At 48.6% G+C, this 26,724-nt stretch overlaps 1 protein-coding gene across 2 annotated transcripts in view; it reads left to right on the forward strand.

The window, feature by feature from the left end:
* The window catches only part of CORO2B (coronin 2B), a 118,450-nt gene that overhangs the window by 69,892 nt on the left and 21,834 nt on the right, over positions 1 to 26,724 (forward strand). For both annotated transcript variants that reach the window (XM_081131723.1, XM_081131722.1), the window contains exon 3: positions 24,309 to 24,425. In XM_081131723.1, the coding sequence (XP_080987849.1) occupies positions 24,309 to 24,425 (117 nt within the window). The remainder of the gene's footprint in view (positions 1 to 24,308; positions 24,426 to 26,724) is intronic.

The following is a 26,724-nucleotide window of genomic DNA, read 5'->3' on the forward strand; positions in this document are numbered from 1 at the left end:
CTGTGGCCTCCCCCCACCCCATGCCTGCTCAATCTCAAGCTGGTGGCAAAAGATTTCCTCCTCGGTCTTAGGGCTGGGGTGCTGCATTTTCTTCCCCCAACCCAATCATAGATATGGCCCCTTCTTGCTTATTCTGTGCCTGGTGTTCATGGGTGGGAGGCCTAACCAGGACTGAGCAGTTGCTCCCGGTCTCCACAGCCCTGTGGGGGTGGGTGGTGAAGGTATCTGGGGCAGGAATGGTAGCAAAAATCCACAGGCATCTCCATGGGAAGAGCATAGCCCTGGAGCAGAAGAGTAGTGCAGGACAGGAGCTAAGAAATAAGGCTCTAGAAGCAGACAGACCTTGCTTGAATCTCTGCCTTGCCATGTAGTTTCTGTGTGACCTTAGGTAAGTCACTTAACCATTCTGTGCCCTAGTTTTCCCTTTTGCAAAATGATGGGGTTGGACCATATGAGCTCTAGAGTTCAATTTAGCACTCACATTCTGTTCCCTTCTAACACCTTTTCAGTCAAATATGCCTTCACCAGTGTGCGGGTAGCTACTGTGCAGAATACAAGAATGGCTTCTTCTCATCCCTCAAGACCCAATTCAAATGGGGTCAGCTCCATGAAGCTTTCCCCATCCCATACCTAGCCAGAAGCATTTTGTATCTATCCTTGTTAAAGTACTTTTTATATGATTCCTTATGATCTTAGGTGGTTAATCCATCCATCCACCCACCCATCCACCCACCCTCTCCCATCCATCCATCCATCCATCCATCCATCCATCCATCCATCCATCCATCCACACATCCATATCCACCCTCATCCATTCATTTATCTATCCATCCATCCACCCACCCTCCCCTCCATTCATCCATCCATTTATTCAACCACCCATCCCCCCATCTATCCAACAGTTGTATATTGAGCACCTACTATGTTCTAATCACAGTTCCAGGATCTGAGATGCAGCAGTAAACAAGGCCAAGTCTCTGTGGGCATGGAGTTTGTAGTCCAGTTAGCCACCTTGATTGGACTGAGAGCCCCAGAAAGTGGGGAACATGTCTGAATTATACAGGGCCTGCACACAGTAGGTGCTCAGCAAGGAAACCTTGTGCTGAGGTGAGGCCAGGTCCTAGAGGCATTGTGCCCCATCTCCCCAGCTGGGGTTTTCCCTTCATGGGTCCTGGGATCCCCTCCCCACCAGGCCTCAGGGACAATGTGGTTCCCTTCAGGGGCTTCCCAGACTGCAAGGGTGCTCCATGCTCCCCTTCAAGCCCTTGGAACAGTATTGCCCTCACCCAGCTGCTCTCACTCTGGAATTGACCCCAGTAGTTGGCAAACCAGTTAGCTCCATGACTCACAGTATGTTTGAGGCCTAATATTTTCAAAAGGGTGGGGGGAAAGTGCCCAGCTCAGTGCTTAAAACTGTAATAAAATCAGAACGTTTTGCTCATCCAAAGCCTATACTTCCATTCCAGATTTCCAGATTTCTCTCCCCCCCATCGCTCCCCACAATCAGCATGGAGCTCCTCAGTCCTCCTCTGCCCCATACAATGGCCCCAAATCGTCATCATTGCTCCCCCTGCGGATATGTCTCCCCCTCTCCTGGGGGAATTCAGAGAGTCTTTTCCAAATTCATTTTTCTGATATTTCCTCAATGGCTCTTTGTTCTTTGAGCTGCCTTCTGCTTGCTATGATTTGCATCTCAAAGGCTGTGACAGCCCAATGTACAGTAAGTGACTTTGGGAAAGGGGGAGAAGGCGCTCGCTGGAGGAGAGCGAAGTCCCACCTTACTCCGTTTGTCTGAGCCCTCGATTGACAGTCTTGCTTTGCCCTCGATTGACAGTCTTGCTTTGTGTTTTCCCTTTTTTGGAAGAATGACTGCTTATTTTTGAGAGAAGTGAAGGCAAGGCCTTCAGCAGCAGTGGAAATGTGGCTTCCTTCCTTACTTCATGGTTATGGGACAGGCGTTATCTGGATTTGAGGTACAGGGAGGGAACCAGGGATGCAGCCTGGCTGGTGGGCATGCTGGGAGGTCAGAGAATCCGTCCCTCTGCCTCGGGCCAGGGCCTCCACTAGCTGCTCCTTCGCTGCACTCCCCTGATTCCTAGGAGAGCCAGGGAGGCTGAAAATAATCGGGCTGGTTCACTAGGACTCTGTGAACTTAGACTGTGGACCCTAACTCTGCCCGTGGGCACCGGCCTGGACCCAGACCAGCTTGGCAGTTAGCTTGATCTGCTCTCCATTCTTCTAAGGCCTGGAGCTTAGTTCCACCCCTTCGCTGTGAACCTTTGGGCACGGAATCTTTCTGTGCCTCACTTTCTCTGTTTCTGAAATAGCAGTGGTACTTGTTTCTCAGGCTGCCACCATGATTAAATAAGGTGCTGGGAGGGTAAAGCAGCCAGCCTGGCACATGGTGTGCGCTCAGTCAGTAGGAGCTGTGTGATGCCAATGGCTTTCCCCACCCACTCCCCTTTCTTACCCTCGCAGGCCCAGAAATAGCCTGTGTGCTGCCCAGCCTGCAGCCAGCAAGGGGAGGCTTCTTTTTGGCTTTCTTACTACTGTTCCCATTGCCTGGTACAGCCCCTGAGCTCTCCAGCAGTGAGCCCACCCTGCCTAGAGGGGGAGACACCCACAGCCCAGTCATTTGTGTTCAAAAGCAAGTGAGGATGGTGGTCGGTGTCTCCAGGGGAGCGTGACTGGTGGGACTGTACCAGGCTGAGTCCTGGAGGAAGGAGAATTTGGAGAGGGGAGGGCTGGACCTGCTTTGGTGCTGGATCATGCACCTCGAGGTCAGTCGACTTGCTTATCTGGCTTGTCAGCCAGGGAAAGTGAGATAGGCATGGAAGGATTTACCATAGTGTTTGGTACACAGCAACTGGTCATAAAAAGCTATACTGCTTTTATTTCTATTATTACAGCTACTAGAACAAGTTTCCTGTTAGTGGATGAAAGAGGGTGCTGGAAATTGGGAGCAGGAGCTTTCTGGAATCTACCTGGCTCAGGTCCGAAGTGCAGGCTCATTGGGTGGGCATGAGTTTAAGATTCTGTGCTGAGCTGGCCCAAAGCCACTCAATCCCCACAGTCTATACCCACCTCCCCAGAGTCCCAGTTCCAGTCTACACTGACAACTGCCAGATCCGGAGACTCCTGCAATCACATATTCCCATGCGGCACCCATGAGTAATCCTGGCCCCACAAAGAAGTGTTTATCCAAGGTTGCACAGCATGTGTGGGCCCGCATGCCCTTTCCCAGGAATCCTTGCACTCAGCCACTTCTCAGAGCCCCCAAATCAGACCTACTAAGGTGTTGGTGATGACAGTGGCTTCCCTTTACAAGGGATTTGCATCTGGTTAAGGTTAGAGTGAGATTTAAGGAGAGCAAACTCTTGAGACCCACAGGAATGTATTGCTAAGAGTGGAATTCCAGACCACAGGAGATCTGTTCCCGCAGGACAGCCAGCCCCGCACCCTCGAGAGAGACTCGCCTGTGCTGTCAGGCCTGAGGCCACAGTTTCAGAGCTCCCTCCTCCTGTGTCCATGGACTCCCGACACCTCAGCAAAAGTAATACAGGGTACACAGGGGTGTGGCAAGTGGAACGAAGGTGACTGGCTTGAAACAGCATCTCCCAAGGGGCCAGTGGCACCAATGGGGCCCTGAGGCCTTCACCAAGACCCCTACTAATTGACCTATCCCATAGCAGCTTCCAGAACAATGAGCATGTGTTTGCCTTGCCTGAGAAACTCCAGGCCTGATTTAGTCCTAAGGGCAGTTTCCTTTTCAGGATGGCCTTCCTCATGTCCCTGACCACAACCCCAACCCAAGGCTCTTAAAGGGACAGGGCACCTTGATGGATGTGGGAGGGGTGGGGTAGGTCACAGCACTCACGGCCTTTCAGAACAAGAGAGGGCTCTGTGGCATCAGCAAGGCATGGTGCTAGCCTGTCCTCCCCCATTTCCATTCCACTCAGCCAAGACCTTGATTTTAGTTGCTAAGCAACCTGTGCCTAAGTCTCTAAGTGGGTTGTCCCTCAGGTGAACACTGAGGGGGAAAGCAGGGATGGCAGTGCTTAGAATGCTGCCTTTTAAAGATGGAGATGCTGAAGCCCAGAGAGGGCAAGGGACTTAGTCAAGGCTACACAGCTAGTTCATGCCCCATGTGTCAGACAATCAATTTGGGCAGCAAACCCTTCAGAACCCTATTTTTCCCACCCCCACCAAGAGATGCACCCAAGCAGCAGCAACACCTTAGGGATGTTCTATAAGAGGCAGAGGGAGAGACAGGACACCCAATGATGGGGCACAAAGGCTCTGGTGTCGGTCAGCCGGGGTTCAAATCCCTGCTCCACCATTTATTAGCCATGTGCTTTGGGCAAGTTACCTAACTGTTGTGTGCCTCAGCTTCCTCAGCTGCAAGATGGGAGAAATTTTAGTCCCAATCTCAAGACTGTTCTGAGAATTCAGTGATATGTTAAAGCCTGGGAGGGTGCCTGGCACAGGGCATGCACACAGGCTCCTCACTTTGGGCACCAGCACCCCCTACCCACTCCCCCTCATACCTTCCCCCCAACCCCCATTACTTCTTTAGGTGAAGGGAGTTCAACCTCAATCTTATCAAGGTTACAGATATAGTATAAAAGTTTTCAATCTTTACTTTTTAACACTGGAACATTTTGTCCAAATAAAACAGGTTCTTAACTTTGGAGGAAGTTCATAGATCCCTTAGGCTGTCTGGAAAATCCCATGGATTTCTTCCCAGAGTAAAGTTTTTAAATCTATAGAATAAAATAAATAAAATAACAAAGGAAACCAATTATATTGAAATACAGTTATCAAAATGTATAGAAGAATTGTAATGTAGTAGTATGTGTGCTTTTATATTAATATATTAAACATCATGATCCAGCGGAGGACCTAATAAGTACTGTACTTTCAAAGCAATGAGGAGCGTAAACAGTTTTTGAGATAGTGGTAACAGGGTAACGTGATCTGAAAATATCTGTGTTGTCTATTGATGGAAAGTTATAGGTTCAGCTAATTCTATGGGGTTTGTTGCCTACATTTATAAACAAAAGGAATTTTCAATTTTAGTTAGAGGCTAGTAAAAATATAAATGCAGTTTTTCTGTTATCCCAGCTCACTGACCTGCTAACAGGTCTGTAGGCTCAGGTTAAAGACAGACCTCTGGAACCTATCCAGCTAGGCTACTGCATCTTTGCAGAAGGATTATCATTGTATAAAATAGGGACAAACAGAACTGTCCTGGCTACAGCTTGGTGGGGAGGGGGCAATGCATCCTGCCTAAGCGTCCCTTACCCTGTGGGGTGCCCCCAGATCCTAAGATATGCTGGCACTGAGAAAACCTGACTTCACTGCTTGGTTCTCTGTGACCTCAGGCAGGTCCCTTGGCCTTTCTGGGCTCAGTTTCCCCTTCTATAAGAGGTGATGTTGGACCCAGTGTCCTCTGAGGCCTTGCCCAGCCCTGATGTGCTGGGAGTCTATGTCTCTCCTCCACTGGAGACAAAGGCCTCAGAAGCCTGGGTCACCAGGAGCCCCGGACCAGGGAGAGGGAACAGCTGGGGCCAGGCTGGCTGGCTCCCAATTGTTCCAGGCAGGAGGAGCAGGAGATGCTCGGTGCTCTCCAACGTGACAGCTGGGTGAGCCTGGCTGGGGGCCTCATCCTCGCCTGCCATCTGTGCCTCCTTCCTGCAGTAGGCCGGTGGGGGGTGGGTAGGGGGTGCCGATGGGGCCCAAGGCCAGACAGCAACCTGGGTGGGAGCGGGAGGGGCTGCCCCAGAAAAAGCCATGGAAGTGCTTGGTTGCTTCCTCTTGGATGCTTAACTCTTTCCACCCTCCCTTTTCCCACCCTGGTCGGAATAGTGTTCTGGAGACAGGAGGATGCACAGCCTGAGGACCAGTTAGTCTACTATGACTTTGGGCAAGTTACTTAAACTCTCTGAGCTTCACTTTCCTCCTCTGTCCAACAGACATCATTCCTAAGACTGCCCCTTGGGATCAGAATGAGGTTTAAATGACATGGGGTAGATGTAGTGCCCCAACACAATGGTAGGCACTTACCTGCTGCTCAGTGCTATAGGCCATCCAAGAGGGCTTGCCCCCTGGGACAGCAGAAGCCCCTGGAATTGACATTGAGGCCATGATGATACCCTGGACAAAGGCCTGTCCCGGGGTCTGTCCCTGGGGGCTCCTGAGGCCCCCAGGCACACTGATTTTGCAGTCTGCTTTCCCTTGTCCACACTTTAGCTCCAGCTCCTTCCCCTTCTGGACTGCCCTTACTCACCAATATCCACAAGTGGAAAATCTTACCCATTTAGAATAACCTCTACTTATAAATAAGTATTTATTTTCAGATAGTAAAACCTTCAGATGGTTTAAACTTCCAAAGCAGTCAAAGAACACACAGTTAGAAGTCTGTCTCTCACACCCAGCTTCTAGTTACTCAGTTCCTCTACCAGGAGGCAGCCAGTGTTAACAGTTTCTCAAGTGTCCTTCCCAAAATTTTATATATATATATATATATATATATATAAACACTTTATATGCAAAGATAGCACACTACTCCCATTGTTCTCTCTATATCTTGCTTTTTTTCCATGCAATTATATATCTTGGAGATCTTCCCACATTAAATACAGAAAGTTTCCTCATTCATTTTTGCCAGGTCTGAATAGTGTTCCAATATTCCACTGCTTGGATGTACCATCTTTTGTTGAGCTATAGATAGAGCTTACTGATGGGCATCTAGATTATTTCCATACTTTCAGTGTCATGAACAGTGCCACACAGAATAATTAAGGATGTACCTTGTTGCACATATCTGTAGAATAAATTCCAAACATTGCATTGGTGGTTCAAGAGGTATGTGCTTTCTTCCAGGAAACAACACACACACACACACACACACACTAGCACATGGAGGATAATTTCTTCCTGACATTGTAGCAGGCAAAGATTGTTTAACAGGACACAGAAAGCAATAATTGTAAAAACAACTGATAATTGGACTTTATTAAAATGGAAATTTTTGCTCATCAAAATATACCATTAAGAAACAAAAAAGGCAAACCATAGATATGGGAGCAATATTTTCAATGCATATATCCAAAAAAGGACTGGTATCCATAATATATAACTGAGTTTTAAAATAGGCAAAAAGCCCACACCCTATTTAAAGCAAACCTTAAATAGACATTGCATAAGAGTAGATGTCCAAATGGCTAAGAAGCCTATGAAGAGGTGCCACTTCATCAAAGTAGTTTCAGTTAGCATTAAGACAGAGGCTGAAAATCTATTTATATGTTTAAGACCTATTTGTACTTCCTTTTTGAGTGACTTGTTTACATGCTATGCCCATCATTACTCACTAGGAAAATGCAAATTAATACCATGAGTTATTACTATATACCCACTAGAATGGCCAGAATTGGAAAAAACAACAATATCAAGTGTTGACAAGGATAAGGAGCGACTGGAACTCTCATATTTTGCTGGTGGGGTGTAAAATGTTATAGCCACTTTGGAAAACTGTTTTGAGATGTGTAATAAAGTTAAACAAATGTCTACACTAGGACCAAGCAATTTCACACATAGGTTTATACCAAAGAAAAATGGGTACATGTGTCCACAAAAAGACTTGTATGAGAACAGTAAGAGCTGTGAAAAAAGACCCGACTCAGATGGTGAAAAAGCCCCCTCTGAAAACTTGGATGGGAAGGGGCCAGTCATGAGAAGACCCTAGGGAAGTGTCTTAGCAAGAGGGAGTAGCATATGCTAAGGGCCAAGGCAAAAAAAAAGTCATTGTAAGAGGAGCATCGTGAGCGAGCAGGAGAGCAGTGGGAGATGCAGTTGGAGAAATAGGAAGGGGCTGGATTACCCCGCACCCTGGAGATCACACTGAGGAGTTTGGATTTTCACCTAGGCACAGTAGGAAGCCACTGGAGGATTTCTAACTTGAGCTAAGCAAAGAAATACACATAATAATACATTCCTTAGCAAGCCCAGGCTAGGACATGACCTTGAGCAGCAGGGCACCTTGTTCACATTGGGACCATGTCTTATTTGCATCTGGGTGTTGGATATCTACAGGAGCATCTTTGCAACTGGCAATTTCGAAGGCTCCCTGGTGGGAACCATAACAGGACCTCTCTCTGGCCAGGGCAAAGGGTGTGGATGTGAAGAGTATGGTGGTTTTTTCTGGCCCAGTGGGTAGGATGTGATCTCTGAGGGAATTGCAGTGCATAAGTACAGGAGGGAACCAGGGCCAGGAGAGCTAACAACAGGAATCCATTCCCGTGACTGCGCCTGACTTCCGGCGTATCTCGGCTTGACCTCACTTTATCTGAGTGATGAGCGAGGCTGTATCTGAACTTGCTGTGATTTTATGCCTCTGAGCCCCAGAAGTCAGTCTGAACTTACTGGAGAGATCATTCCAAGGGTGGTTTGGGGGCTCTACAAAGAAATCCCTGCTAATAAAAGGTTGTTTATAGATAACCAACTAGGTAGAGAACTGAATAGAGACCAAGAAGTGAAGTAGATGCCCGACTGGCGTGGCTCAGCGGTTGAGCATCGACCTAGGATCCAGGAGATCCTGGTTCGATTCCCGGTCAGGGCACAAGCCCGGGTTGCAGGCTGGATACCCTGCTGGGGGGGTGTAGGAGGCAGCCGATCAATGACTCATCATTGATGTTTCCATCTCTCTCTCCCTCTCCATTCCTCTCTCTGAAATCAATAAAGACATTAAAAAAAATAGAAGCAAAATAGAAATATTTGGAATTATTCATTTTTGTAGACAGATCAAAAGTAAAAAAGGACATTAAATGTGATGAAGAATTATCACAAAGTTAATATATCTAATATACAAAGAGCTCTTGTCAATCATTAAGAAAAAAGAGAAATATTCCATTAAAAAAAGACTGAGTATCTCATATAATGAGGCAATTCACAGGCAAGGAAATGCAAATGTCCAATAAGCAAATGAAGACAAAATCAACCTTACTAGACATCCAACACTTGCAAATAAAAACAATGAAATTTTATTTTTCACCTAAAAATAAGCAAGTTAAAGATATTATAATATCCTGTGCTGTCAGGGGTATGGAGAAATGGTCATTTTCTTGAGTTGCTGGTGGGAATACAAACTGGTACAACATTTTTGGAGGGCAATTAAAATTTTATAATAAAAGCGCATTTTATAGTGCAGACCTGCTAACCCAGCATTTTCACTGATAGGAATTTATCCTTTAAAACATTCACATATGTGTGTAAAGACTCAGCTGTGTTTACTACAGCTTTTTAAAAGTGTTGCAAATTATAAATCACATATAGATCCAAAAGTAGGAGATTGCCTAATATACTGGGATACAGCCAGACTGTGAAGTACAATGCTACCATTAAATACGGTCATGTCAAAAATATTTAATGGCACAGGGGGGAAAAAAAACACAGCACCTCTCTCTGGGTATAAAATGAAGCCAATATTCACTAAGAAGTAAAATCAGTCCTTCCTCATTAGTATTTCCCAACTTTCTTAAAAAGTGAGGAGGGAGCCTCTAAGATATCAGGGGTTGGAGCCCCCGGGGGCTCCAGAAAGTTCACACGTCAGGTCCACTCCTCATTGGCTATGAACGCACATGCAGGTAAAAGCCTCGCCCACATGGCTCACCTGCTCTGTGCCTCAGTTTACTATATCAAAATCTGAGATGCTAATACCTGTTTGCCTGCCTCACAACAAATGGGAACTATATCTGTATTAGTTTTCTCTTTTTGCAAATTATCCTAAAATGTAGCTGAGTAGTTCTGGTTCAGGATCTCTCATGAGGTTACAGTTGAGCTGTCGGCTGGGACTGCGGTCATCTGAAGGCTCGTTTGGGGGCACTTAGTGGCTTTGGCTTCTGACACCTGGGCCTCTCCATAGGCTGTGTCCTCTCTTATGGTGGCCAGCCTCCCCTGAGTTGTGATCCAAGAAAGCAGGACATCGAGACGGAAACCAGGAGCTCTTACAGCTCTCGCCACATTCTGCTAGCGTCACAGACCAGCCCTGGTAATGTGGGAGGGGACTGCCCAGGGTGTGTATACCAGGAGGTGGAGATGGCAGGGCTATCTTGAAGGCTGCCTCCCACCACATTCCAGGGTTAAAGTGTTTTACAGGAAGAGGTAGTGTGCTCAGGGGCAGTAGAGGGCTATGGGGTAGCTTGCAAAATTCTGTCTATGCCCGATATTTTCCAGAAGCCCTGGAGAGTGTGTTGGGGCGCACAGGGGTAGTGAGCAGGGATGGAAGGACACTATTCCACTTGTTCACTGAGAGCAGCTTGGGGAAGGCGTACACCAAAAATGATAGTGTTTATCCCAGGAGATAATAGAATAGGGGATAGGACAGCTTGGCAATGTGGAGGTGTGAATGTGTGCGTGTGTGACCTGCAAGCAGCCTCCTCATGGCAGTTGGGTCACATGTACTTAATGGGAAGTGTCGGGGTGGCCTGGGCTGAAGATGCAGCAGCTAGGAGAACCCAAACCTCAAGGGAAAGTGTCTATAAACAGGCTGTAGCTTGGAGGGTGGGAAAGGAGTGCCTGGGAGCCCCTGTGAGAGCTGGAAACCAAGCCAAGAGTGGGAGGCACATGGTGTCCCCTCTTCCGCCCTTCAGTGGTAACTGTGAAAGAGGCATCATTGGGGATGTCAAAATTGAAAGGAGCCTTAAAATTAATTTATCTCATTGTCTTATAGGTAAGAAAATAAAGACCCAGAGAAGGAAAATTTCTTGCTCAAAGTCACACAGTACTGTGGGTGGCCGACTGGGAAAGGGAATCCAACTCCCCGAGAGCTGGCAAAGCAGAAAGTGTTTGACTTTTTCTGTGTAGCCCCAAAAGCAGAGCTAGGCGCGATGGTGAGAATTACAAGGAAGTGAATTTTCATCCCAGTATAAAGAAGAATTTTCTAGTCAATTGAGCACTAGGAGCATTCAAGCCAAAGCAGAGTGTGTCTGAGGACTTCGGCCTTAGGAAGAGCAGGTGGGCCAAGTTTCCTCCCACACAGTCTGCATTTCTGAATGTGGCTGAGAGCAGCGGTGCCACCGCCCTCTGCTGGTGGAATTTCAGTAGCTCAGCTTCCTTTGCTTGGCCACTAGGTTGTCCTCTGGCCAGGCAAGGATTTCCAGAAAGGAAGCAGCCCTTTGGGTCTGAGGGCTCCCTGCTGGTGGCTTCAGGAAAGGGGATGGGAATGTCCCCTACACAGATGTGCCAGGAAGGCACGTGAGGTCAGCAGAATGCCCCACTAGTGTCTGTAACTTGGGAGTGAAGCCAGTGAACCACCCTCAGGTAACTGATGTGTGCCCTATGTCTTCTCAGGGTGACCTTCCTGCCTCCTTCCTATGACAGGGCCTCTAGACCTGACAAGGTCAGGACTGGGCACTGACCTGAGTGTGTGCAAACCTGGGTGTGGCCCTGGGCATAGCCATCACCTACTTACTCACTGGGTGTCCTAGACCAAGTGCCCTTCCTCTCTGGACCTCATGCTGATGGTGGGGTGAGGAGCAGGGGCTCTGACCACCAGAGAGCTCCTCTGTGGGACACAGCATGAAGAACACCAAACTCAGTGATGCCCAACAACCTCATCAGGCAAGGTCTGAGGTTAAGAGTTTGCATTGACACCATGCAACTATTCTTTCTTCCTTATCTACCCCTCTCCACCTTTTCCACCAGTGTCTTCATGCTCCTTTCCTTCAGATCTGCCTCTAGATAAGTCTCCAAAGCCCATTCAGAATGACCAACATCTCCTATCGCTATGCCCTTCTCAGTAGTATGTATATGTTAAGAGCATCAAGTTATAGTACCAAAGGAATGAATCCCTAATGGTAGAACTTTAGACATGTGTCAACTGGAGATTCAGGGATTATTTTATAAGGCAGAAAAATGTTAGAGTCAAGAAAGAAGAAGGAAATCTTTCCTCTCCCTTTTGTGCTGGTCAGACCACAGGCTAGGAGTACAGCATTGTTCTCAGCTCCATGAGCCATACTTTAATTGGGAAATAGAGCGGAAGGTAATCTGAAGAAGGCAGCCATGATGGTGAAAATACTTCTAATCCAGCATGAATTGGAGTGTTTATGTCCCCTTCAGTGTGCTCTGGAGTGCCTCTTTCAGCGTCTGCCTTCTGCCTGGCTCTCAGTCCCTTGTGAGGGTATCGCAGTAGCTGAGGGGAAACAAGTTTGTATTCATTCCCCTTCCTCAGCCAGGTCAGCCTCTGCTTGGTCCTGCAGATCTGATACTTCCTCTAGCTCATCTCCCCAGGGAATATGTAAGCTGCTGAGGGCAGGAACAGCATTTTCTAGACACAGGAAGGATGCTCTGGTATCTGGAAAGAACTAGGAACTTGGGAGGGTGTGAAGTCTGAGGTTCTAGTTTCAGTTCTATCCCTTTTTTGCTGCATGCTCATGAGCAAATCAGTTAAGCCTTTTGAGCTTCAGTTCTCTTATCTCCAAAATTAGGAAAATAATACTTCCCCTAGGGGAGTGGTGAGACTCAGGTAAGATCTTTATTAACATGTTTGTAAACCATAAAACCAAGGTCATTGATAGAAAAATACATAACACACCCAGCCCCTCCCCCTATGTGACCTTAGACAAGTCATCTGTAAAATGGAGATAACAACAAGTAATACATATTTAAAGTGCTTAGAAAACACTAGCACAAAGTAGGTGCTCAGTAAATGTTAGCCATTATCAATCACCTGGGAGAGAATTCGTTCACTTAACTGATTTTTACTGAGCACCTACTATGTGCCAGGCACTGTCGGAAGCACTGGAGACCCAGAAGAGAACAAAGAGTAGCAAAAGTCCTGCCCTTTGTGGGGCCTACATTCTAGTGGGGGAGACATAATTAAGTAAATCATAGAAATAATAGACGGTAATTAATGCTAGGAAGAGAAATAAATTAGGGAAGGGGACAGGAGTGGGAGGGTGAAAGGTAGTTACAACTTTAAATAGGGTAGTCAGGGAATCCGACTGGCTCAGGCTTAAATTAGATGATAATTCTGATCCAGTCAGTTAGTGCGTGTGTGGCGTTGGGATGGTAACATGGCTGTGAGCCTTGGCATCTGTGGCTGAGGGCCATAGTTAGGGAGTCATGAGCTGTGTACTCCAAGGGAGGACCCCGAATTCAAACAGAACTTCCTTCTGACCTACCCTGGCCTTTGGCTTCCTAGGACCAATCTACTGAAGGTCATTTTCTTCAACTGTCAGGACTGAGATCACAGGGGGTGAAAGGCTGCTTTAATAGCAAGGATGGCCGCCACTGACTAAACCCACCAAGTGCCAGGCACATCCACACACTGTCTCTGTTCCCCTGTGGGGTGGGGCTATGCTGCCCAGAAAGCCACAGAGGCGGTACTTGAACCCAGGGCCGTGATGCCCCCCCAAGCTGGTGCTGGCACTGCTGCAGCAGTGGCTCTTGATGCCTGCTGGTCTGGGCACATGGGAACCATGTGGAGAGCCTGTTTAAAATGCTTGTTCCCCAGAAACTGATTCAGTAGATCTGGAGGTGGCCCAAGATCTGTGTTGTTAGCAGCATCTCAGGGCTTGCGACCCTCTGGCCATCTGTGGTGTCCTGCCCCTGCGTGCTCCTCAGCCCTTCCAGCACAGCTCCTTCACTTCCAACTGAATGCTACTCACTGCTCACCCCACTGAGTGGAGTTTACAAATCAGAAAATTCCAGAACCTCAGAAGTCACCCTACACAAAGCCCCGTTGTACAGATGGTATCAGTGGGGCCCAGACAGGGACGGGGCAGCTCAGTGCTGCACAGTGGTGCAGGGGGTGGCACTGAGACCCTCCCTGTACCAGGCATGGCTGAAGGGCAAAGGCCCCTTTCTGGTGCATTTCCTTGGGTAGCCAGGAGGTGGCTTTTCCAGGAAAGGCTAAGCAGGGGAGGGGGTTGACTAGGCTGTGACGCAGTGGCTTCAAGGATGTGCTCAGGTTATCTGGGAGAACGCAGGGTCTCCATGGGCAGAAAGGAAACAACAGTTCTTGCCACAGGCCTTGGTGAAGATGTGTTGGGAAATTGGCCAGCCTGGGCCAGCCTGTCCCCGTTGCTAATGAAACAGCCCTGCTAGGTCAGAGGAGCCATTCTTCCCCTGCCCAGCCTCCTTCTGTGTGTCTCCTCCTCCTCTCTCCTGACACCTTCCCCTCCCCCTTTCCTGCCTTCTTCTTCTATCTATGCCTTGATGGCCAGGTCCCCTCTACTCTCATGTCAAGAATAGATTCTGATCCCCTAGCTCAAGTGGCCACAGGTTCTCTGCAACTGTGGAAAAACATGAGGCTGGATGGGGCTGGGGGCTTCCTCCCCTTCCCAAGCAGAGAGATCAGGCCTCAGTGAGAATCCTCTGCCTCCTGGGGCCTAGCTTGGCCCAGGACGCTGACCTTGCCCTTCTACAATTGACGAGAGACCCCCTTTGCACCCCAAGTGCCACTGTCCCTTCCTGACTAAGGCCTAACGCATACTTGACACCCCTAGGAGAGTGGCTCAGCACCCATGCCACTGGCTGCTAGCTCGCCTGCAACCTTGGGTGGGTTAAAGCTTCCCCATCCAGTCTGGGGAGACCACTGGGCCAGGCACGGTCCCAGGGAAGAGTCAGGCAGAATGCCCGGAGCTCCATGGCACAGAGTGTGGGCTGTGGGGGACCAGGAAGCCCCAGCTTCTGTGCAGATGGGAGCCCTCTCCACCTTCTTCACGCAGAGCCCCAGAGGGTAGCCACGGGGCCATTGGGTAATAATGGAAAAGGCAGCAGCCTCTGGAAGCTTCCCAAGGATCTGCAAGGGGGGCAGCCAGAGCCAAGTTCAGAGGAGCTGCCTTGACTGTCTCCCTTGGGGGCCCCCGAAACTTAGGCCCTGTGCACCCAACCTCCAGCCTCTGCCGCTGCATTGCCCAGCGCTCAACACAGGCCAGGCCTCTGTCCCCTTTACCTTTGAGAATTAGAGTAGCCCCGGGTGACTGGAAAGATAATGGATCTGGCTGAAGCCAGGTGGCAGGCACTAGAGGGTTGTGATCCCCTCCCGGCCCTCTGGCAACCTAGCTCTGCTTGACAATAAGAGCCTGTCCCTGTTTTGGCCTCTGGGCTGGGGGCTTCCTGGAAATACCATCTACTTCCTACTCGCGTATTCATTGAGAGTCTACTAGGTGCCTGGCACTGTGCTAGGTGTTGGTTGCTAGCAACAGGAGTCACCCTTAGCCCTCCTGAGTGGACAGGGATTTGGGGCCTTCACAGACTAAAGGGGCGGAGGGCAGTAGAGAACCAGACTCGCAACACAGGTGAGCACCAGGCAGCTCTGGGGGGCCCGGTGCAAGAAGTTAAATCAGTCCTGGGCCTTCCTGGGTGGGAGGGTCTGATGGGCCAAGCTGGTCATGTGTGCCCTCCATGACCTGAGGAGCGCCCTGGATAGGAGGAGCCCCATTTCAGCTCTCCTGATGAAAGGTGACGTGCTGCATCACACAGTGGGGGAGAGTCCCCCAATTCAGGAAGGGATCTTGGATACCCAAGTGCCAAGATTCCTACAAATGGTTACAATGATGGAAGATTCTGGAGGGTTTGCAAAATGGGAGTGATAATTAGAGAATTCCAGTCTCGCACAGGGGTTTGAGAGACAGAACACCAAGGAGACCAGCTGGAAGGCTGCTGGGGCTCATCAGGGGGGCTGTGGGCACGGGGGGCTGGAGAGGAAGGGGCAGATGTGAAGGCATTTGTGGGATTAAGTTATCAGAGGCCTCTGGGAATCCACTATTAATGCAGAGAGGTCCCCGAGTCTTGGGGGTGGAGGCTTAGCAAGGTGCTCCATGTGAACAGCAGTCAGAGCTCCGGGGGTCATGTGGCCTCAGGCAGACACACAGACTTCATCTCATTTGCCCAGTCTGGTCACCGAGAAGCACTGCAGGAAGGACCCAGTGAACCATTAGCAATGCCTGCTGTAGAGACGAAAGCCTGAGGGTGGCATGTGGACCACGTTTGTTATCTCTGCCCCTCCAGAACATGTTCACTTTTCAGAGGGAGTGTTGTAGATCAGAGAGGCAGAGACCTGTCCCAGCCACACAGCCAGTGAGCAGCAGGGCTGAGATGAGCCCAGGTGCCCTGACTCCTGGGCTCTTGCCCTTCCCACTGAAACAGAGGTTTAGTGATGCTCCCAAACCCCAAATGGGCTGAGCAAAAATCATAGCTCTGAATGAGGTTCCTTCACACAGCAGGAGACGGATGTGGGAAGGGTACAGGAGGAGCTTCAGGCCAGAGGGTCCCCCTTTCTGCCCTCACTCCCTGAACCAGAGGGCAAATGGAAGGAGGGATTTTTATACTCTTGGCAGCAGCCCCTGAAAATCATGAGAAGCTCTAGTGGGGTCCCTGGTACCTCAGACGTCCAGGCCTCTGGGCCGAAAAGCAGAAGGCTGTCCTGGGAACTGCCCCTGACCTTGACTGGATTCCACTTCAAGGTCATCCATACCTTCGTCCCTCCCCATTTAGGGGGTTCTACTGGGGTGCTCTCTGTGGCAGAGTCTCCGGGAGGGGCATGAAGGATGAGGCCTGTTTGGGGCCAAGAACAGGAGACACTGAAAAGCCTGTAGCCGAACCCCAGAGTGGTCCAGGCCCCGTATCCCTAGTGTTCCCCACCTTCTAGGAGAACTTGGCTCTGTGATGGGGGAGGAGAAGGCCAGTGCTAGTGTTGATGGCCTCCAGACGGAGTGAGCGCTCTCTTCTCCTTTTCTGGCCGAGAAGGCCGTGGTGGTACCCAGAGCTCCAAACCTGCACAAAGTCTCTAGCTATCACTGCGAGGTGGAGTGACTAGGAACAAGTTTCCTCCTTTATTGAGTCAAGTCTTCCCTGGGTGATATTAATTAAGATCATGTATGTTTAAGTGCTTTCAGAAGGAGGCAATCCCTCCTTCAGACCCAGAAGGCTGGGACACAGGGGGCCTGACCTTTGCCCAGAGCTTTGGCGAGAAGGGCTCCATTGCCTATTTTATAGTCCGTCCAGAGGAGAGAAAGTGGAGAAGACTGCAAGCAGCCCGATCAGATAGTCCGGGATGCATGGGGTGGCTCTTGGAGGCAGGAATGTGATGATCAGGGTGGCCTATTAAAAACATCTCCCACCCTCAAGCTTGGGGTTTCACCATTACATCACCCGTCTCCTGGGTTCAGCACTGTCCATTACCCTGGGTCCTCCTGATGTGACTGTCATCTTCCTATTTGCTTTATCTGTGGTTTCTGCAAATGAGACTGTATTAAGCGTGCAATAATATTCTTTGATTTCACCCCACCCTCCACGCCCACACTGGTTAGCACTGCCAGGCAGTCGCTGAGCCTCTTCCATGCGTGAGTACTGCAGCGGCTCCCCTGAGCCCCCAGCAGAGTAGGGAGCATCTACGGTAGAGGTTCCCAAACTCCGCTGCCCATTGGAATCACTGGGAGATCTTTAAAAAATACTGATGCCTAGCTCCCTCCTCCCAGATGTTATGATTAATTTGATACAGGGTAAAGCCTGGGCACTGGGATTTTTAAACTTCCCAGGTGATTCCAAAATGTAGCAAAGTTTGGGAACCACTAGGAGGAGGGTCGAGCCTGAGTGAGAGAGGAGGGAAGGGAGAGCCTCCAAGAGCAAGTTTAAGGGGTACACGGAGTTACCAGCCAGCCCCTTCTTAGAACCCCACTTCCCCCCTAATTTATCAAGTGTCTCCCCCACATTCTGAAATAGGAGAGCTGAAGTGCCTCAGAGCCAGACAGCGCCAAGTACAAATTGCAGCAACTCGACTCCCAGCTGTGTCACCTTTGGCAGAGCTGTTTTCTCACCCATAAAATGGACCGTTACAGGACGGTTGAAAAGATTTCATAGAACTATTTAGGGTTGTTACAAAAGGTAAATAAAATAATTAGGCCTAGCACTTTATAAGCACTTGTCGAGTGGTCTCTTATTACCAGCATTCTCTTTTCTATTGTTATCATTAGCACCGCCATCCTGTGTCTTTCTGATAGTAGGTGTGCCTTGCTTCATAAAATAAGAAGGGCAGCCACCGAGAAGCAGAAAGGGCGTTAGACCAGGGTCTAGGAATCTGGGAAGCCCAGAGAAGCCAGAGTCATGTTCAAGGGTGTGGAGCTGGGCCTAGAAACCCTACCTCCTGTTCAGTCTGTTCTTTTTGCCTTGCTAAGCTGATTCCCCAGGTAAGAAAACATTTGGCTTCTGTGTACAAAATCCAGCTTTGCAGCGATGCAAGATTCTAGGAAGCTGAAGCTGCAATGCAGGTTGTTTTGAAAATATCTCATCTTTAGTCAGTTCACTGGGTTCAGATAAAGCCTGGACTGAGGCCCAGAGCCCCTGCCACTCCCCTGGGCAGCCTGCTGGGTTAGCCAAACTGCCGAACCGCTGACCTTCCCAAGGGAGGCCTGGCCCTGGCAGTCTGCTCACACACTACAAACACACACACTCTGAAACCTGCTTTCAATTAGTTATATAATTTTATTCAATTTAAAGGATCTTATCCCCCACTCCACACCATTCTTGTGGCAACAAGGGAGTAGAAAAGCCTGTATGAGCAAACACATTTATGTTCCACAAAAGCTCTGAAACATGTAAACTGGTAGACTCTAGCCTGCATATTATTTTTTTAAAACCTGTTTGACCAAACCAGAGAGGAATATTTTTCAATCAAAGCTATAGGGTGTGTGTGTGTGTGTGTGTGTGTGTGTGTTTAAATAAATAACATTTATATTTTTAATAAAAGTTTTAAATGTTCATTGTGGAAAAATTGAAAACCACTACTATCTACCTAGCCAGAGATTGCCGCTATTAACAATTTGACATATTTTCTTACAGACTGTGTATTTTTTAATAGGTAGAGATCCTTTTATGTATTAACTGGATTCTGACTGTTTTACTAAACATTGGACCTTGAGCAAATCCCATGTTATTAAATATTTTTTGACAATATGATTTAAATGTGCTTATGATATCTCATTATGCTGGTGTACTGTGACTCATTTTGGTGATGCCCCATGTTGGGCATTTTAAATATTGCTCCCTATTATAGGTAAGACAGTAGTGTCCTTCTCTATTGCTTCTCTGGGATAAATTCCCAAAGTGGAGTTATTGGTCAAAGCCCATGAACCTTTTAAAGAATTGTTTATTGATTTTTAGAGAAAGAGGAAGGGAGAAGAGAGAAACATCAATGTGAGAGCATAACACCGATCAGCTGCCTCCTGCGCGACCCCTACCAGGGATCAGTCCCATAGCCCGGGCATGTGCCCTGACCAGGAATTGAAGCAGCAGCCTTTTGGTGGCTGGGACAGCACCGAACCAGCTGAGCCACACCTGCCAGGGCAAAGCCCACGAACCTTTTGAAAGTCTTTGAGACCCTGTCAAATGGACCTGCAGGAAGGTTGCAGGTTACTTTACACTTCCTCCCACCCTGTAGAGAGGCCCTTGTCCTGCCCCTTGCAACTCTGTCTTTGGTAGAGAGTACTTGAGATACAACCTATCCCCCACACTGGGCTCCTCTCTGAGAAGACTCAGGCTAGACAACATTTGACGTTGAAGGTCTGTCCCACCAAAGAGGGACTGGACTTGTCCTTTGAGGCCTTTAGGATACGGTCCACCAAAGAATCTCCCTGGTGATTGCAGACGCCAAGTAATGAATTTCCCCACCCAACCCCTGTGCAGCAAGCTCTGTTGAGGCTGAAGTTCTCTTTGAGGTTCAAGGGTCAGGTGGCAGATGAGACCCAGGCCCCCTGAGAACCCTACCACTGGGACAGTTCTGTGAGCTGACCATCTAAACAGTGATTCTAAGTTATGAAACACTGAAAAATTTGGACTCTACTCGTTAAACCTGTTTTCTCAGCTGTAAGTTGGGGTTCTGAGGATTAAATCTGATTGTATTAATATAATAAAGTAATAAAGTAACACTAGCTATTAGTGCTGGTGTATTAGTGTGTGTACGAGTATGAGAAGGTAGCGTTGTGTAGCAGTCAAGACCAGGTCCGGATTTGGTCTCTAGTCGCACCCCATACAGAAGTGGGACAGAAAACAGACGCACTTGGGAGTGAGGGTGTCTGGGAGAGGATTGGTCACATTTTTTTTCCATCTTTTTTTTTGATTGGTCCCATTTTTTAAAATTTCAGAACAAGCTTCCTTTAGAACACCTGGTACATGCATTTCACTTGTTTGCTCTTTAATGTTTCTGTCTAGTAAAGTAATAATTAGACGGAGTTTGTAAGTCTAACAGCACGACAAGGCCGACAGCACCACACGCGATGTGCTGCAGTCGGCTTGCACCGCTTGTGAGAGAGCCTGCTGTTAAAATTTTAGGAGTTTTGCAGGCTGGTTGTTAAACACAGCCATTATTAAACATTAAATTATGTAAACTTTCAATTAAATAAATTATATTAAAAACAGAGGTACTGCCCGGCCGGGCGTGGCTCAGTGGTTAAGCATCGACCTATGATCTAGGAGATCGAGGTTTGATTCCCGGTCAGGGCACGTGCCCGGGTTGCGGGCTCGATCCCCAGTGGGGGGCGTGCAGGAGGCAGCCGATCAATGGCTCTCATCATTGATGTTCCTATCTATCTCTCTCCCTCTCCCTTCCTCTCTCTGAAATCAATAAAGATATATCTTAAAATAATAATAAAAATTAAAACAGAGGTACTAAATATTAAAGTCATTACTTTCTAATTATTTTACTAGTTTGTGCTCTTGGGGATTTGCATCTGTCATACAGTCGGCCTCTGGTAGTTGGGGGTTCCACATCCCCAGATTCAACCAACTGCAGATCTAAAATGTGTGTGGGGGGGGGAGTTACATTGCTGCTGATGTGTACTGTGTAATTAGGCCTATTAAGTTGCATCTGTACTGAACATGAACATACTTTTTCTTGTCTTTATTCCCTAAATAATACAGTATAACAACTATTTACAAGGCATTTACATTGTATTAGGTATTATAAGTAATCTAGAGATGATTTAACGTATACTGGGGAATGTGCATAAATTGTAAGCAAATACTATGTCATTTTATTTAAACCACTTGAGCATCTGCGGATTTTGGTATCCTCAGAGGTCCTGGACCTAATTCCCCACAGAAACCAAGGGACAACTGTATCTATATCATAGAAATATTATATAACGTGTGCTACTGTGGGTCTCTTCTAACTCTGCTTTTGGTGGTATCCCCACCCCACCCCTGGCAACTTGAAATTAGCCACGGTGGAATATTTATGCCACTCAAATGGGCAAATGCTCCAAACAAGGGCCTTTTCCAGCTGGAGAACCAGTTGTTAAACATTTACCAGCACACCATGGCCTCTACCCTCCATCCCTGTCCCACTTGGCTACACCCCTCATTTCCCACTCCCTAAAGGTGGCCACTTTCATTGCTTTTAGCTCTTTCTTTTTTGCACTTATCCCACATTTCTTAATTACCTGCTTTTACTGCAATGTCTGGATTTTTTAAAACTTAGACCTTGTCTATCAACCTCCTGTTATGGATGATGGGGACCTGGCTCTCTCCCAGCTCTATCTCCCCCTTACCACACACACACACACACACACACACACACACACACACACACCCCACACACACCCCCCCTCTGTCCTCCCAGCACATTAAAGCACAACTCTTGTTTAAATAAATATGTGGGATTTCCATTATTCCAACTATGTAAATATTATATATAAATCATGCCTTATAATTGCATTAGCTTTCTTATGCAACTTTTTTTTCCCTAGAGTTAATAATTGTATTTTTAATTTACTTGATTTCTCTATAGAACACTGGTTTTCAAATTTTTCTTCTTAGCAATGGAACTTGTCTTTTTAACAGAATTTTATGTGAAACCCTACTATATACAACAGGAAAATCAGAGCTGCCAGTTTGAAAGCCTTCCTTTCAGGGCTGCCACAAAGAGCCAAGCAGGTTGTGTCTTGCAAAACTCTAGGGGTCACCATTCACATAAACAACAGTGTGATTAAGTCATTATAATTACCTACCCCTTTGGGGGATGCATCCATTTTATAAAGAGGTCCACCTGGGCGTATACATTACATCAGGATTATTCTCTGTTTTAAAGACTCTTATTCCCTTTCCAATGCAGGGCTCTAACCTCTCCCCATTCCAAACAGGTTCCAGGGATGTTACTTCCTCGGCCTCTCTAGGGCATCACCCACAGGCTGCTGGCCAGAGCGCTGCTGTTAGTTGATGGCCACCTATTCAGTGCCCCTCAGATCTGCCTGGGCTGGGCTGGGTGCCAAAAGTTTAATGCAAACAGCTTTGCCCAGGGATCATTCCAGTGCAGCTTTGGGATTTGATGTCAGGAGTGGCTCTGTCAGAGAGGGAGTGAGCTGTGGAAGCAGGCAGTGCAGGGCCCGTCTGCCCGTGGAAGTCAGAGCTGGAGGAAGGGAGCTGGCCAAAGACGAGCGGTGGGGTTCAAAAAGCTCAGCTCTGAGGAGCAGCCTAGGTGGGAATCCACATTTCACTTTCAGCTGGGTAACCTTGGGCTTGTTGCTTAACTCTTCTGGGCCTTAATTTCCTCATGCCTAATTCATAGGGTTGTCCTAAGAGTTAAAGAAGATAAGATGTAACCCTCATAAATCCCAGGGCCACACGTGGCTCAGTCTCTGCTCAAAGTCTCAATTAAAGAAACATTGTCCAACAATCTGAAAGTAATTGGAAAAGATATTCCAGTCTGAATTCCATCCCTCATGGAATGTCAAAGGGAATTCCGTTCTTAACTGATACCCATTCTCCCCAGCCCCTTTCCTCCGTTCTCTAATTCCCACCGTGCACAGCATCAGTCAAGTTTTCTGGAGCACAGCCTCTGAGACGGGTTTCCTCTCTCATTACTCACCGCCCATCCCTCTGCCATTTCCTCTTAGGGCTCTTTTTCTCTATCCGTCCTGCCATTGCTGTGTCACACACACAAAAATCAAAGGATCTGGAAATGAGCTGACAGAGATGCGGGCAGGAAGCGGGTGGGAGAGGTTATGGCCGCAAACACCGCAGTCACCGCAGGAGGGAGCATTGTAGGCAGAAGCTGAGTGAGGGTGAGGTGGGACCTGCCTAAGGCGCCTCTGACCCCCTAACCACCATTGGCAGATGGGCAGTGATTAGAAAAACTCTATTTCCTCCAAACCCCCAAAAAGCTAGTATTAAAAAGTGGAGACACAGCTTCTGCCTACAATGTTCCTTCCCCTGCCACCTTTATAGCCACTAAGCATGGACCTACCCTTCCCGTATCCTTCACCCCCACATCCCTTGTTCCACCTTTTGTGGACTCTATTCCCCTCACAGGATGTCTTTCAGGTCATGTACTGAGCACCTACTATGTGTCAGGCTTGTTAAGAGCTGGAGATTCAGAGACAAGGAAGACATAGACCCTGTCCTCAGTTGCTCACAAATAGAAACAAACTGCAACTCCACGTGATGATGCTATAATGGAGGGAACCCAGAATGCTGTGAGCACACAGAAGAGGAGCTCTTAACCCATTGAGAGAGATCAGGGGAGACTTCCTGGAGAAGGTGTCATCTAGCCTGTACAATAATAACTATCATATATTGAACAGTCTTTATGATGATAATCTCCACACTAAACACCTTGCTAAGCACATTAGCTCGTTTAATCTTCAGCCCTAAGAGGCAGGTGTTGCTATCCTCGTTCCAGAAATGAAGGTTAAGAGAAATTCATTGACTTTCCCCAGGCCACAGAGCTGAAAGGTGGCAGAGCTTGTGATTCAGACTCAGGTGTGTGTGACTCCAAGGACTATGCTTTTCACCACAGGGCACTGTGTACAGGTGTTTAGGATGCGCATCGAACAAGCCTGCCACACCCGAGGACAGCGCGGCTCACGTCGCGGGCAGAATAACTTATATATATGACAGTGTTTAGGTGGATGCAGAGGCTCGGGCCTCTCCGTGGGCTCCTGGAAGGAGCCTCCTCAGGATCCAAACCTGATTATAGCACCTCTCCTGGGGCCGTGGGGAGCATGGGCACTGGGGACAGTGCATACACCCCAAGGTCTGGGTGTATGTCCTGCCAGAGCAGCAGCCTTAAGTCATTCATCTTAACTTTAGAAGTTTTTACTTGAGGAAGAGGCACCTTTTCCTAATTTGCACAAAGGTGTCGTATGGACCAGCAGCGTCCACTCCCTCCCCCATCACCGTTCAGGACTGGGGAGGACACAGCCACAGAGCATCTGGCCCAGCCTGTTGCAGGAACTCACAGACATTTTAGGTCCCTGAATAAAGGCCCCGTTCAGGGCCATCAAACTAACCTCTCTCTCTCTTCTCGACAGACAGGCAGGATTGAACCCAACTACCCCAAGGTCTGTGGTCACCAGGGGAACGTGCTGGACATCAAGTGGAACCCCTTCATTGACAACATCATCGCCTCCTGCTCTGAGGACACCTCGGTGAGCAGGAGGGGTGCCCCAGGAGGGGAGGAGGGCAGGCCCACGGGACTCCTCCCTGCTCCCTCCTTAAACTCTCCTCCTGCTCCCAACTTTGCCCTTCTTCTGACCCTGGGTGGGGAGGGGAGTTAGGGAAAGGACTGAGGGAGCCAGTCTGTAGACTATTTGACAGATCTTGTGCCGTTAGAGTGATTTCGTTTGGAGGTGTTGATTTTATAGGGGAGAATTAGGACAAGATTAAATATGTGATTCAGAGCCTGTCTGTGGTCTCAGAAGGAGAAGGCAGGAGGGGGACTGTGGACAGGGAGGGAGGGGAAAGGGCAGGAAGTGGATCTGGCTTGAGGAAAAGAGCCCCTGTTTTTGCAGGCTGGGCGTGGCAAGTGCACCATCCGGTTTTGTCCTTTGGGAGCCACGACTTTAGGGAAGGACACGGGCCTGAGAATTGCCATGACTTGTGCAAGGACCCACAGTGGTGGCCCAGAATTTGAACTCCATGTGTCCCACCATTTAATGGGAGGAGAGAAGATATGGGAGAAGGGAAATGAGGGGGAGGGAGCAGGGGGGAGATGGAGCGAAGAGGAAGAGAGAACCGGTAGGAGAGATGGAGAGGGCAGGGAGAAAGGGGAAGAAAGAGTCTGGAGAGGGGAGATAAAGAATCCAGGGAGAGTAAACTTTGAAGTTGTTTCCTGGCCACCCTTTCCCTGAGCTCTGCTAGTTTCCACAGGCAGAGGTGGGGTCGGTGTTGGCAGGAGCCCCCGTGTTTCTGTTGAGGGGCCCTATATGTCTCTTCTCACACTGCCTTTGGACACCATCGATGCACCAGCTTAGAAGCAAGAGGGGGATTTCAGAGCTTCAGCTGCGCTATGAGGAGGGGCTGCCTGAGCCCCCAGTGTTCCCAGGTGAAGGAAGATCAGCCTTCAGTCAGGCCACAAGTATCTGCCTAGTGCCCGCTGGCAAATCCTGGGTATAGCTCATAGGCTCCCAGGATATTGGAACTAGAAGGAACGTCAAAGCTCATGTCTCCTTTCTTTCTAAACTAGACTGTGAGCTCCTGAGAACAGAGATTCTGAATCCCAGCATCTAGCACAGAGCCTCCTACCTAGTAAATGCTCAGTAGGTATTGGATGGGACGGATGGTTAGATGGATGGATGAATGGATGGATGCCTGGATAGATGGACGGCTAGGTGGGTGGATAGATGAACAGATTGTTGGATGGATGACTACAGTGATGGATAAAGAGATGACTGAATTGATGGATAATGGATGGATGGATAGATAGATAGATAGATAGATAGATAGATAGATAGATAGATGATAGATGAATGGAAGGAAGGATGACTGGAGGAAGGTGAGTAGATAGGTGGATGAATGGAAAGATAAATATGCGAGTGAATGAATGTAGCCCAACTAATCAATTATCCAAAGAAAGAGAGAGAGTCCCAGTCAATAGTCTCCACCAGTTAATAAAGTTGGGGGGAGGAGGTCAGCTGGCACTGAACCTTGTAAATGAGGATAGTGGGTAGGGGGCTAAGAGAACAGAATGGGCTTGACCAGCTCCTGAAGGTCAAAGCCCTAAGTCAACCCAAAAGGATTCCTGAGAGCAGCAGCAGCAAGGCAGGGCCCATGCGAGCAGAGGATCAAGAATTGGTGGTGACACTGACCATTAGGTTTGGTTACTTTCTTCAGCTAAATGGGGCAGTGACCAGGGGTCAGAGCACAGGTTCTGGACGGACACAAGGTGATGGAGCCCAGGACAGGTCTGGAAGCCCGGGAAGAATGAAGTCACTGGTTGCTCTCTGGGCTGGGAAGGAGGCAGCTGGAGCTGGTGGGGGCTAGAGAGGCCAGTGTGGGGAAGGCTGGGGCTCAATGGGAGAAACGGCAAGTGGAGGCACTGCCCATCCTTCTCTTCTTAGTGCAGGGAGCCCAGGGAGTGCCAGCAACCACAGCCGGCTCCATTGCTGCCCCCTAAGGTGTTGAGTGACTATTACCAGCCACCAGGGAGCAAACATCCCTAAAACTCAGGGCTGCCTTATACCCATCTCCTCCACCCAGTCCGGGCTGGGCACTTTACACAAAGCCCTCACAGCCACCCTGCAAGCCAGGCACTGCCACCCCCAAACTGAGGGTTGGGGGCAGTCACACAACTAGGAAGTCGAGGAGGGCTTGTGGTCCCAAGCGCTTCCTGCTTTACAAAGTCTCATCATGACATGAATCCACGGAGTTCTGTGGGAAGCCTCAGGCCCCTCCCAGTGTCTCATGTCTCTCCAGGGGAGCCAGCTGGGAAAGAGAAGAGCAGTGTGC

The sequence above is a fragment of the Miniopterus schreibersii genome (assembly GCF_964146895.1).
Source record: "Miniopterus schreibersii genome assembly, chromosome: 1".
Taxonomy (NCBI): domain Eukaryota; kingdom Metazoa; phylum Chordata; class Mammalia; order Chiroptera; family Miniopteridae; genus Miniopterus; species Miniopterus schreibersii.